Raw genomic sequence first — 13078 nt, 5'->3', positions numbered from 1 at the left:
GCTACAGTACAGAAGTAAGCTTGGACTGCTCCCCATAATTCTGGGGGAGGTGTTGGATAATGTTTCCATTTATTCTTAAGCAATGTGGAAAAATGCAAAGGTTTTTATATGCCTATATCTGTACTTATGTACATATTTACATAATGTGTGTATATATACTTACAAATCTAATGTCTACAGATATTCACACACATTTTAAGTATGTTCCAGTTATTGTATATATTTTTTTATATATATATATGCATGTATACAAAAAACCTTAATATCTTCAGCTGGAACCTTCTATAGGAGTAAAAAAGCTCTCCTCCTTTCTCCTGTGTTTAAAAGCCTTGTGCTCTAGCAGGGACTAGATGATGGAAAGGATGGTGTGTGTGCTGTGCCTGCAGTCAGACATGTGCTTTGCTATTGATGAGGGCAGAGAAACTAAGCAGAGAAGGGTGAAATGTGCAGAGGAGAGGGAGTATTAGCTCAGTCTAATGGCACTAGCTTGTGTCAGGGAGTGCTAGACCAACTGCTAGTGTTACGGCATCAAAGGTACATGATCACAGCACTGTTGCTTTTCCTGTCCCTTTTCCTTAGGTGCTGCTCTGACCAGCAAGTAAATGGGGTCCTTGGGGATTGCTCTGCTTTTAACTGTGAAACCTGTCTTTTCTGGGGATGAAGGCACCTGTCACAAAACCTGCCATAATACTGGATTGAATAAAATACATCTGATAAATCCCAGGGAAGGCCAATTTGAATTCAGACTTTTAGTGGGCCCCTGGCACTGGAAGAATATTGTATTTGGCTTTTTCTAGTGTATGCGCCGTGGTTTTTCTTTCTAAGAGTATTTCGTCTGGAAATGTTTACTAGCTTCCTTCCTTAGCAGAAAGACTGAGGACTTAGAATGTGGAAGAAATCCTGCCAGGATAGTGTCTTTTTTTTTCTAAAGAGGATTTGGGATATGTTCTTCACAGTTCATATGCCTTCTTTCATTTCCAGCCTTCTCATACATTTCTGTTAATGTAATCCTGAACTAGGATTCCCTCTTTTGAAAAGCTTGCTGATAGGTAAACAGGGAGCAGTATATGGGAGAGCTGTTTTACAGCAACAGTCCCAGAGAGGAAATTTTTGACCACCCCCAGTCTACTATTTGATTAAATGCTGCATGGCAAGCATTCCTGACTGATGTGCATATAAACAGGGAACAGAATTTTCTTTATCTATGATGCTTTTCATATTCAAGGTAACACAAAGCTTGCACAAATATTAATGTGGAAAATGTGGCTACTACGAGTGATTTCTCAAAGGGTATTAAATTCTCCACAGCGGTGCACACACTGGATGTTAACAAGTGCTTTTGAAAACTTGGAAGCAAGGAGGGAATTTCAAATTATGTTGGTAGCCTTTTGGACCTTGGGCAGCTTTGCTCTTGTATGACTGATATGTATGTTCCTCGGTATGGAGGAGCTACAATTCAATTCCATACTTGTTCCACAAAAGATGTAATGAACTGAACCAACTTTGTAGAGAAGTATACAAAAGACCATACCTTGAGAACCATGTGAAGCATCATTTGCAGGCCATTCTCGCCTGGATATTTCCCAGCAATGTTGGAAGCAGATAAGTTGAAGAGGTTGGCTCCTGTTTCTGTGCAAATGGCATGGACCAACATTTTCTTTCCAACACCAGCAGGTCCAGCTAGTAACAAGGCTTTCACCAAAGGAGCCCTCTCATGGACTGTTTGAGAACCTGTAAGAAGTAATACAGCACTATTATTGTTTTCATTTAAGTCTGCCATAAAGGTAATAGAACAATTATTCCTTTTTTCTTCACTGTAAATAATTTATAATGTGAATTCATTGTTTCCTTAACATGGCACAAGTGCTCTTGAGCTCAATTCTGTATAACCAGAGCTGTGACCATAGCACATCAGAGTTAACATCCCTGTTTGCAGCAAAACTCAACCACCCTTATTTGTACCTTCTGATGGGCAAACTTCAGCTCTAAATCTATGTGAGCTAAAAGAACAGTAATTAGTGAATTTTTGAGGACAGACACAAGATAAGAGCACTGCAATGGAACTGCTGCTGGTGGCTATGTGTAGGGACAGGCCTGGTGCTCTGCACAGGGATAACTGCTGTCCCTCAGCTGTCGGGCAGACGCAGAGTTAGATATGTGCCTGTGGCTTGAAGCTTTGCATTTGTTGTCAGAGCAGGTCCTCACTTTCTGCCATCGGACGAGGGTGTAGATTCCTGTTGCACACAGGACTACCAGAATTCCTTCCTCCTGCTGTCTGAAATGACGCTTTCCAACTTCCCCATCTTTAGAGAAACCAAACTAGTGGGTCTATCTGGAGCTGCGTTTGTCAGTGATTTTGAAACCAGATGTTACCACGTATTTTGGACAGGGAACTGCTAGAGAGAGTCCAGCGCAGAGCCACGAAGATGATTAAGGGAGTGGAACATCTCCCTTATGAGGAAAGGCTGAGGGAGCTGGGTCTCTTTAGCTTAGAGAAGAGGAGACTGAGGGGTGACCTCATTAATGTTTATAAATATGTAAAGGGCAAGTGTCATGAGGATGGAGCCAGGCTCTTCTCAGTGACATCCCTTGACAGGACAAGGGGCAATGGGTGCAAGCTGGAACACAGGAGGTTCCACTTAAATTTGAGGAAACACTTCTTTACGGTGAGGGTGACTGAACACTGGAACAGGCTGCCCAGAGAGGTTGTGGAGTCTCCTTCTCTGGAGACATTCAAAACCCGCCTGGACGCGTTCCTGTGTGATATGGTCTAGGCAATCCTGCCCCGGCAGGGGGATTGGACTAGATGATCTTTCGAGGTCCCTTCCAATCCCTAACATTCTGTGATTCTGTGATTCTGTGATTCTGTGATTCTGTGATTCTGTGATTCTGTGATTCTGTGATTCTGTGATTCTGTGATTCTGTGATTCTGTGATTCTGTGATTCTGTGATTCTGTGATTCTGTGATTCTGTGATTTTATTTTCTCTCCTTTAACTTCTGGGTGCACCTCCCTTTTTTGGGTAATTTTTTCTCTTAAACGTTATTGCTGTTCAGTGAGCATAGGAGACTGTCACTTGAGGCTAGCTCTGCTCCCCCTTCACTGCTGTTATCCCCTCTATGTGTGCCTGTTGAGTGTAGTGCTAGCTAATCTGCAGAGGAGCCAATGTTATTACCCAGCAGGGAACATAGCAGTTGCATGTTGGAGAGCAGGTATGATATATCTGCTAGGAGAAGGAGGATCCCTTTCTGTTCTACTCCTTTGAGCAAATGCCAGGGTCACTATGCTTTGCTTGCTCTGCTGTCAGTGATGACTGCTCAGCATTTCTAAATCTGTCTCTATGGCTGCTCCAGGTAAATTCATTCTGGGCTGTAAGAAATATGCCTTATCACCTGGGAAAGCCTAGCAGAAATGCCTGTATTGTGAAAACAGAACCAGAGAGAGAGATTCAGGTGGTTGATGGTGATAAACTTGTCTTTCCTGAAGCTCTGTCACTGTATGAATTAGGTCTAGGTGAACCTCCAGAGATGGAAGTAGCAGGACATGTCAAATGCTTTATCCATACCCACTGGTAGTCCAGTAACATCCCTGTCTCAATGCCTAAAAAGGTCCTGTGCCAGTAGTGGTGGTTGTTACGAGGTCAGATTTGAAAAATCTGTGTGAGCATCCACTGCTTCTGAAGGTCTTTGAGACTGGTGTCTACCAGACTATGGGACTGGTGGGGGAAACTGGCCCCAAAGGGGATGGGCCACAGAGGGAGCCTTGGGCTTAGCCTGGATAAGTTCTCTGGGTTCAGGGGGACAGCTAGGTAAGAACAGGATTTAAAAACAAATCCAATCAGGCTGACTATCTGTGTCCTAATGGTTTAATGTCCCAAATAAATGATAATGAACAGAGGGCTAAGATGAATGCCATTATTTTAGCACTGTGCAGGATGTAGTGAACTTGTCAGCCACCCAGGCTTTATTAATATTTGGTCATTCCATACCAATCTATTACTATTACACAGAGATTTATTATGAGGGGAGCAGCAGACTCCTCTGTGGTTAAAGATGAAGTCTATCTTCTATTATTTCTCCTTTCAGCTGCTTATAATTTTCTTAATGACATTAAAGCTGGAGCTTTCCTTGCCATCAGGTGACTATTTTGAGAAAAACTTTCAATTCTACACATAACTATATAATGATTAACTAGTTTTGAGACCAATTAAGTACAATGTCATCCATAACACATCACCCAAAAGGTGAAACCATTCCTGTGCCTTTTTTTTGGCTCATGTAGTTGTGTGGGTTTTTGTGTGTGGTGTTTTTTTGTTTTTTGTTTTCTGAAAGGCATTTTTCAAACTGCTATTGCGAATACTTTGTTTAACTAGTCTCAGGTCTCTTCTCCCTAGAATTTTTGCTAATTGTATAAATGGCAGGAAATTTATGGGTTCTTTTTCCTCTTGCCTCAGGGGGGTGTCTTGGGGCTTGATTTCACTAGATTAGATGGGGTTAAAACATAAGCTTGGAGGAGTTACCTGATATGTGAAATACCACATTGCAGTCAGTGCAGACAGGGATAACTGCTGAGCTCTCTCAGCTGATTGCAGTCAACCCCTGAGGGTTTGCCCAAAACCAGCTGAGAGCATTTTAGATGCGAAAAGCCCTATCTAGGTTGCAGGCAGGGGTGCTGCTTGCATCCTGTTTGTTAACCTGACTCTTAAGATTGAGCTGTAGGGCAGCAAAAGCACTCTTCTCTATCACAACCCAAACAAAGCAGGCTTGTACACTATTGGACTGAGCTCTCTACAGTACATTGAGCATACTTTGGGGATGGGGAGCCAGGAAATGCCTGAGGGAGAGCCACAGAGCATGTATGTACAGAATAGCCTGAGCACTGGTCTTTCTGGAAAGCGTGCGAAGGGGAGGGAAAAGCAGAAGGTCTCTGTCAGCTTTGCTCCATTTGCCAGAATGGGAGGCAGGGAGATGTCAGCTATTTTGCCCTATAAAGGTGATGAGCAGACCATGACACAGCCTGGGGGAGGATATGCCTAGTTAAAATCCCCCCAAAATCCAATCAGGAATGGAAACGGATGCAAGAGAAGTATGAATAGAGGCCCTTGAGACAGGCACTTCTTGCAATCACTAGTTTGGCTTAATGCCATTCCCAAGTAAAATATGGGATAGATTTTTACATTAAAAGCAAACAACCTGACCCAGCCAAGCCTTGTGAGATATTGGCTAAGTCTGGCATTAAAACTGCAAGGGCATTTAAAAGTGTTCTATCTGATGGACAAAATGTATTCAGACTAATTCCTTAAATGATTGCATCGTTTAGTACTGAGTAACATTAGCCAGTTTGTAAAAGGTAAATTGCAACCTTAGCCCTTCCCTTAACTTGATTAATTTTGATCACTGGAGCTTGTTTTAGCTATTATCTTTCCCAAGTGATTTCCTTTTATGTGCTGCTATTCACAAACTGTTAACATGCAAACAGAGATGGTATGGAAACACAATACCTGACAACAGCATGTGCAAGCTCCTTTACGTGCTATGAAAATGATATGGTCTTCACTCAGAAGGCTTAATTGAAAAACAATTATACCGCAAAATGCTTTAGATTACGATTAATCAAGGCCTGTCAAAGCCAGTAAAAATGCACGTTACTGACAGGAAGCAAAGCCATTGTGTTCTGCCCTCTAGTAATTTTGGCTGTGCTCTTACCCAATGGCAATATTCCATACAAGGCTATTAGCTGTCTGACATCTGCGAGAGAGGGCATTGGCTCTATATCTACCTGACGAAGCGTGGTCCCCAGATAGCTGTACTCGCCTGTAGGGAGGAAGCACGGGCTTAATAAATGTGACACTGCATTGTTATAAAATGCATAGCTCAAGTAATGAAAAACTACCATAGAATACCAATCTAACATGCTCTGAGCAAACCCAGTACTGTCAAGGGACAGGGACTCAAACAGGGCAATATTGTGGTGGAATGTGGCCCCGAGAAGTTTGAAAGGTGAAATGCAAAGGAAAAATGAAGTTAAACACACTGTGGACTTCCCCTTCCAGACTGTGGAAGGTGTTCAGCAGAGCAGTTGGTCTCAAGTAACCTTTTAAAGAAATTTGGTGGAGAAGCATCATTAGTAGCACCATAAATCACACTGCTGGCAAAGGATTTCTAGATTTGGGATTTTGCAGGGCTGGAATCCCAGTGAACCATGCTCTATCAAAAGGATTTCAAAAAGGGGGAAAAGATATTTTAACAAGCTTTTCCCTGGCTGCATCACATCACAGCTTCTTGCTATGTTAGACATTTAAGCGTGTCACCTAATTTGGTGGGGCTCTTTGCTTTGCAGTTCACCTTTTTTGTTCAAAACAAACCTCCACAAAACAACCCAAAAAACCCCTAAAAATCCCTGACATGAACTGAAAGAAACTAATCTTGCCTCAGCTCTTGTTACAGAGCCATAATCACTTTGCTTGCCCTGTCAAAGTCCATATCCAAGACATGTTAGAGAACAAAGATCCAGAAGGATGGGCCACAAGTGGGGAAGCTAGTTGTGATGATGTAGTCAATTATTATTTTTTAGCCTAAATTACATGTTGTTATGGTGAATATTATTGAAAAATAATAGTATATTATGTTTTATTTGAGATAAAAAGGGGAGAGCACTAGAGCTCTCTAGAGAAGAGGTAAATTAGCAATGGTTAAGAGAAAAAGTGGAGTTGTAATTTGGGGGCAAAAAGGCAGACAAGCCCTGGTGCAACTGCCCCCTCCCCTCTGAAGAATAAAATTCATTTCAGGTTCTATCTTTTATTTAAGGAGAAATCAAAAGAACTGGATAGGAATTAATCTTCACAGATTTAATTAGAAGGCATCAAAGGGTTTAATTGCAACTGAACATAAATCACAGTGGATATTCTCTGACTAATTTAGATAAGGTCACCAAGAAAATTAGTTCAGTGATGTCAGTTTGTCATAGAGGGGGGACATTTCAGTGCCTTTACTTGCTGTGTAGTGCAATTCCACTCTTTGTCCTTTTCCCAGGAACTGGGAGTGAGTGACCTTCCTTAGACTTCAGCTGTGTAAGAGCAGAGCAGATGAGGACTTATTTTTCTGCAGGCTTTGACTGTGTCCTTGGAACCTTAAAGGAGGAGGTTTTTTGGTATTTAAAAAAAAAAAAGTTAGGTCCAAATCCTTGGCCAATTTTAAATGCCTTCTGTGTCTTGTTCTGGCAGCTCAAGAAGCATGACTGAGTTTTGAGTGGGGAAGAGCTGGCTTGGACAGTCTGGGCCACCTCCTTGCTGCTGGGTCTGCATGGGCCAGGATCTGGCTGGGACACGTGTGGGAGCTGGCACGGGTGTAGGAGGGCAGGTGAATATCGCTAGTCTGCACTTTTGTGCCCTGTATCTTCTGCTGCTGGGAAGTGAATATTGCTAGTGTAGCTTGGAGCAGCCCTTGTGTTGCTTTATGCTGCAGAGGAGCCAAGGCTTCAAACCTCAGGGTCAAGGGAAGACGGCCCAAAGCCATCTCAGCCTGTTTCCAAGTCTGATGTTACCAGCTGTTAATTATTATCCACTGGCTAAGATGTGCTTTCAAAAACATCTGTGGTGGGGAATGTCTGGTCAGAAGTGACCTTGATGATGGTACTGGTTGGGTGAACAAGGGAATAATGAAAATCTGTTATTCTACTTCATGATCTTTAATGAGCATAAAATGGATGGAATAGTTGTTAATTCAGCCTTCAACAGAGTGGGCAAAGACTCTGAAGGCAATAATTGGTGCTTTTAAGAGTTCATATAACCATGGTATTTAGAGGTGATGTATTAGAATCTAGCTTTTCTGGCTCAGATACATACTGCACTAACAGCCAGTGGCATTGTGGCTTCTGGATGTCTGCAAATTCAGATAATGGTGGCCTTTGAAACAACTGAATTTTGGGTTACTTGCTGTTGAGGTTGCTGTGACTTTACTGTACATCGTCAAATGCTGTTGGAGACGGTGTCAGACCCCTGTGCAGCCTGCAAGTGGGGTGTTCTTTTTTTCTTCTGTGTAGAGCATGGGCAAGTGCCTCTGACTGCAGCTGCAGGTAAGAGAAACTGGGCAAGAGGACTTCGAAATGCAGAACTAGGCAGAGACACATCTTACCCAGATCAAGGGCCAGATATGCCTCAAAGCACTGCTAAGTTCAGGGGCAGTCAGGGAGGTGGAGGTAAGGGGGTGAGTCTTCTCTGCTGAATGAACAAATGCTGAAGGTATGACTTCTGCAGAAATATTCTGTATGGATTATGACCCCTAGCCTGAGAAACTTGCACTGTCTTGCCAGTGCTCCTTATAGGATGTCCTGGTTCCATCTAAGAGTGGCTTGTAACATCCAAAAAACTTTCAAGGTTCCCAGGTGTTAGTGCTCAGAGCTAAGCACCAGCTTTACAAACAGGTCCTGGTTTCAGCAGCAGAAGTGAAAGGTACTAAGCATCCTGCAGAAAGAGACTTGATTTGCATACATGGCTTTAGATATTCAAGTTTGAAAGTCCTGAAAGTACAATTGCTCTTGAACTCACTCTTGACTGGAAATGGGGGTCAGTGAACACTGAATGGCCAGAGGTTTGGTTAGATTAAACATCATTTTAGCTGTAAAATGTGTACTTTACCAACATAATCGGAGAGATTCACGGTCTTGGCTTTTATTAGTAATCCTTCTTCCACTAGTTCCCTGTACAGAGAATCAATGGTCCTACAGACAAGAGACATCACTCAGAAATTCTAGGGCACTGTAAGCAAAAGCTCAGTCCTTCAATAACTGAACTAGCTTGAGAGTTATTTATTGTTTCCTCAGCTTTATAAATGTATTTTTCTAGCTCAGAGGTAAAGGTGATTAGTGCCATCATAATGGAATCAATAAGTACAGTTTTCTCTTTTATTACCTTACATGCTGCATCTTATGCAGATTCCATTACCCATTTCCAGGTGATGCAAGATCAGTTATGACTTGTGTAATAGACTCATTAATTAATATCAATTACTGAGAAATTATTTTTAAATTATACAATAATAGCAATCCTAACACTACTGTACCTATTCACTTAGCTCTCCAATTAGTAGTAATTCATTAATTCTTCTTGGAATTTATTCTGTTTGCAATAGACAGCCTCGTCTTGTTGGGAATGTACTGGGAATGACTTGATCAGAGCAATCAGTGGTCCACCTATTGCAGTGTTAGGGTCATGCCGGCCAAAGGAGGATTGGGGGGAAAAACATACAGTAGAAATGGGCACAATTTCTCCAGTGGAACAGTTTGTTCCTCTCTCCATTAGTGGCTGGAAATAGCTCCCAGTAACTGAGGATTTAATACACTTACATTTGTATCTGGTTTTCTGTTGGTGTGGATGTTCTCCACGCTCTCTCTTTTGGAGTTCTAAGTATGAGCTTCAATGACATTTCTGGCACCAGGTTTTACAGATTGATACTGCTTCAAGAATTACACAAAATGAATAAGCCTGTTGGAAACACTTCTTGTGTTGTTAGTATAAACAATACTGATCTGAGCCTTTTTAGGTCCTTCACTGTTTGTGCACTTTTTGCATCCTCTTCCTTCAATAACTGAGCTTTTTTTTTTTGTCTGTCACCTGTCTTAATTGGGATGTTCTGGTATCACTACAATAAAAATATTTAATAGCAACTCTCAGCTGGCTAATAAAACTCCATATATAACCTGAGGTCTGCAGCCTTTTTCTATTTCAGTTAGGAAGTTTTATGTTTATGCAGTGGCACAATTAATATAGGAATAATAATAAGCAAATACAAAATTTAACGCATCTTCAACCACGTCGATTTTGCCACTCTGACTCTTCCTTTCATTCTTAGTGATTTTATGTTGAGTGTGCATCATAAAACAAGCAGAAGGTAGAATGGGACTAACCTGACAGTTCTGTTAGGAGCATGACTTCTAATTTTCCTGTCTTATTATTTTTACTGTGCAAGCTTAATGATGCATGCCCTGAGTCTCCTCCAAGTAAGTGTGACTGATCAGTCTCTGTTTACAAAAGCCCCCTGTGTCCCCTCCACCATGCCAAAATAGAGATGAACTTGAGCTTTTCTTGGTTATTTCTGAAATGCTTCCTCCTTCCCTGCTCAGCAGGGAAGAGCAAAGCATTGGAGCCAAAATGCCATATAAGCTCTGATTAAAAAGTAGCTACTAAAAAGCTTGTGTTCTTAAATGGCTGTATGTTGTATTAAGTTTATATACATAGAAGCAGGTATGTGCAAGAGTAATTTTAAAAGCACAGAATATATGCATACTTGTTAGACTTTGGCACTGTTCTTGTAAGAGAGGCTATACTTTGTTATAATCCATGATACATTTATTTTAAATATTTGTTTGGAGAGGTTTTTTATTTTAAAGCAGGTAAAGAGATCATTGACTGACTGCGTACTCCTAGAACCCAAATGATCTAGTCCAGGTCTTGCTGTGCATGTCTTGTACAAATGGATTTGTGGGGTGAATCCCATGTGCTTCCTCCTGCAGTGACTGAGTGTGTTTGTCTTCATGCTGTTCTCTAGCCCTTTTCTCCTGGGAGCTGGGTCTGCTCCTGCCCTGCACTGCTGCTAGGTCAGCAGGTCTCAGTGGTGAGAGCTCTGTGTAGGTGTCTGTATTATGTGTACAGGTGAAAAACGGCTGGATTATCAGTGAATGCATCATGAGCCCACTGAAAATGTAATGTCAAAAGAAGAAATCCTCTAAAATCCTCCAAATAAAATAAGGGTGCTTAAAAGAACAAGGGTACACAAGAAATTGCTGGGTCTGCCAGAACTCTTATTCATAAATAAGACTGATTTATGACATGTATGTTATACATCTGACATGAAGGGTGATTTATAGAGTACAGGGGCCTGTCTGCAGCCTCCCTTATCAGGCTTCAGCTGGGATGGAAAATCTGACAGTCAACAAAACTTGCCAGGTGCTGCTACACCTGCAGAGAGGATGGGAAAGAGGCAAACAGGGCCAATATCCTGCCTAAATGTTACATGTGCTTAGCTTTGGATACTGGAATTCAACTGACTAGAGTTAATGAAGACTGACCCTAGTGGTGTGTTGTTGCAGAATGGGGATCTTAATTCGTATGCGTTGTTCAAGATGGTGGGAAAACAAGGTCTGCGTTGTGTCCCATTAAAGCAGTGTTTTGTTGTCCTGTTGTTTGTGGTGCTGTGAAGCCATCAGTTGGGGAGGGGCAGCAGGAGGGTTGTAGTGTTCACTGGGAATGCAAAAAAGGTTTTAGCTAAAGTGTGTGTGCTTCAAGTTTGTCAAAGTTTTTTTTATTGTCTAGGCTTTTTATGGATGCTTACAGCTGTTAGTAAGAGGTTTTATGTATTGTAGGGCTCCTGATGCTTGTTAAGATGCTCCTTGTATAATTAAAAACTAAAAGGGCTGACAGTATATCTAATCCAAAGAGGATGCAGTCTAATTGTCTGAATCTTGGTTAAACAGGTCTTCTATTTACCTGTCAGGAGTTAGATCTTGCTCCATCTCGGGTATCTTTTTCCTTGTGGTCATCTTTTTTTTCTGAGGAAACAAAAGCAGGCAGGAATTAGTGACCTTGGTAGACATATTTGCATGTACTGAAGCAAAGTGAGGGCCAGAACAACAAATGTTTCAGTGTTTGAATGTGGTCCTTGTTACTGAAGGAACCCAAAGGGAAAAAGCACATCCTTGAATGCCCTGAGGGAAGGAAGTCATGTCCCCATTTATAAAAGCACAGAAGATGTTCCCATTTGTAAGTGCCTGGCCAAGGCGCAGAAGAGGTGAAGCACCCTGGGATGAGGAGCTGTGTCCAACCTATGAATCTCATGCAGATCCTGTGGCAGGTGCTCTTGAAGTAACCTGGTGGCTGTTGCTTCCTTCAAGAATATAGCTGCTCAGGGAGCCTGTATACATACCCTATATCTGCCACCTCCCTGATGAGAGCCTAAGAGCATTGTACTTGAAAGCAATCAGTCCTGCTCCTTCCAGTAGTGGTTGCATACAAAATAATCCCAGGGTCATTTTCCCCAAGAGAAAACTTCTCTTTCTTTTTTTGGAGCGTGACTCTGTGGTTGAGTGATTATGGTCCTTACCCGAGGGAAGCAGGAAGGAAAAGGGTGTGGGGTCCAAGTAGCTGCTCCAGAGACTGTTCATGCTTTTTTTTTTTTATATTGGGGTGAAATACATAAGCAGCTCCCCTGAGGTCATGCAGGGTGCTTACAACTGGGCCAGGACCTGAAACCAACCCTTACAAGTGTCTGGCTAGGCTCCTAACCATTAGATATCCTTCTGCTTTCTCATTCCTAATGCCTCAGGGAAGAAGCTTGAAGAGGTCAGAAGAACACTACCCATTCTTCTCTTGATATTTTCACCACACTTTCACTATGGGAAGATTTTATGACTTGTCTGACTAGTTTCTTTATTTACTGCAAAAACCCCATGGAAAACATAAATAATAAAGATGTGAATAAGTAATGTCAAGCCCCTCCATTAATTGTGGCTCACAAGCCATAAATATGGTTAGGGATAATTAGTAGTGGAGAGGGCAGCAATCATCCATCTTAGTGCCCACCACTGGTGTCCATACTGAAGTTCTGCAAAGCACTTTAGAATTACTTCAGTGGAACTACTTACACAGCGACACTTGTGTGCCATGAGATTTCTTCAATGGCTTAAATTTTAAGTATGTGCTTAAATGCTCAGTTGATCAGGACAGGTTATTCTTTCCAAAAGTTTATGTTCGCTTTCCTGGGAATACAGTGGTTTATTTTTTTTAATAGTGAATACTTCTGCAGAGCTCTAGAGGCTATGTTGTAGAGTTAAAAAATACTATCCAATAATCTGGAAAATGCTGGGGTTTTTTTTCTAGACTGGATCAGCAGTGTTCAGAAATATATCAATTGTAAGTTTTCAAGGACAGTTGCAATATAAATAACCTATTGTTCAATCACCTGTTACTGTTTAAAATGCAACAGAGAATCTAGATAAAAATGTAAATTAAACCCAGAACTATATGGATAAGCTCACTGGGAAAAGGTGATGGTTTTAAGTTTTTTGGATTAGAGTAATGCAAATAA

General features: G+C 41.6%; 1 protein-coding gene across 1 annotated transcript in view; it reads right to left on the bottom strand.

Annotated features, from left to right (window-relative positions):
* The window catches only part of IQCA1 (IQ motif containing with AAA domain 1), a 114597-nt gene that overhangs the window by 18092 nt on the left and 83427 nt on the right, over window positions 1–13078 (bottom strand). Inside the window, exons 12-15 of the mRNA XM_068408100.1 lie at window positions 11482–11543; window positions 8635–8717; window positions 5705–5812; window positions 1532–1731 (exon numbers count right to left, since the gene is read on the bottom strand). Coding sequence (XP_068264201.1) covers window positions 1532–1731; window positions 5705–5812; window positions 8635–8717; window positions 11482–11543 — 453 coding nt within the window. The remainder of the gene's footprint in view (window positions 1–1531; window positions 1732–5704; window positions 5813–8634; window positions 8718–11481; window positions 11544–13078) is intronic.

This window comes from Nyctibius grandis, chromosome 9, assembly GCF_013368605.1.
Source record: "Nyctibius grandis isolate bNycGra1 chromosome 9, bNycGra1.pri, whole genome shotgun sequence".
In the NCBI taxonomy this organism is placed as follows: domain Eukaryota; kingdom Metazoa; phylum Chordata; class Aves; order Nyctibiiformes; family Nyctibiidae; genus Nyctibius; species Nyctibius grandis.
Note: the sequence above shows the minus strand (reverse complement) of the source record. Positions and strands in the feature narration are given on the sequence as shown.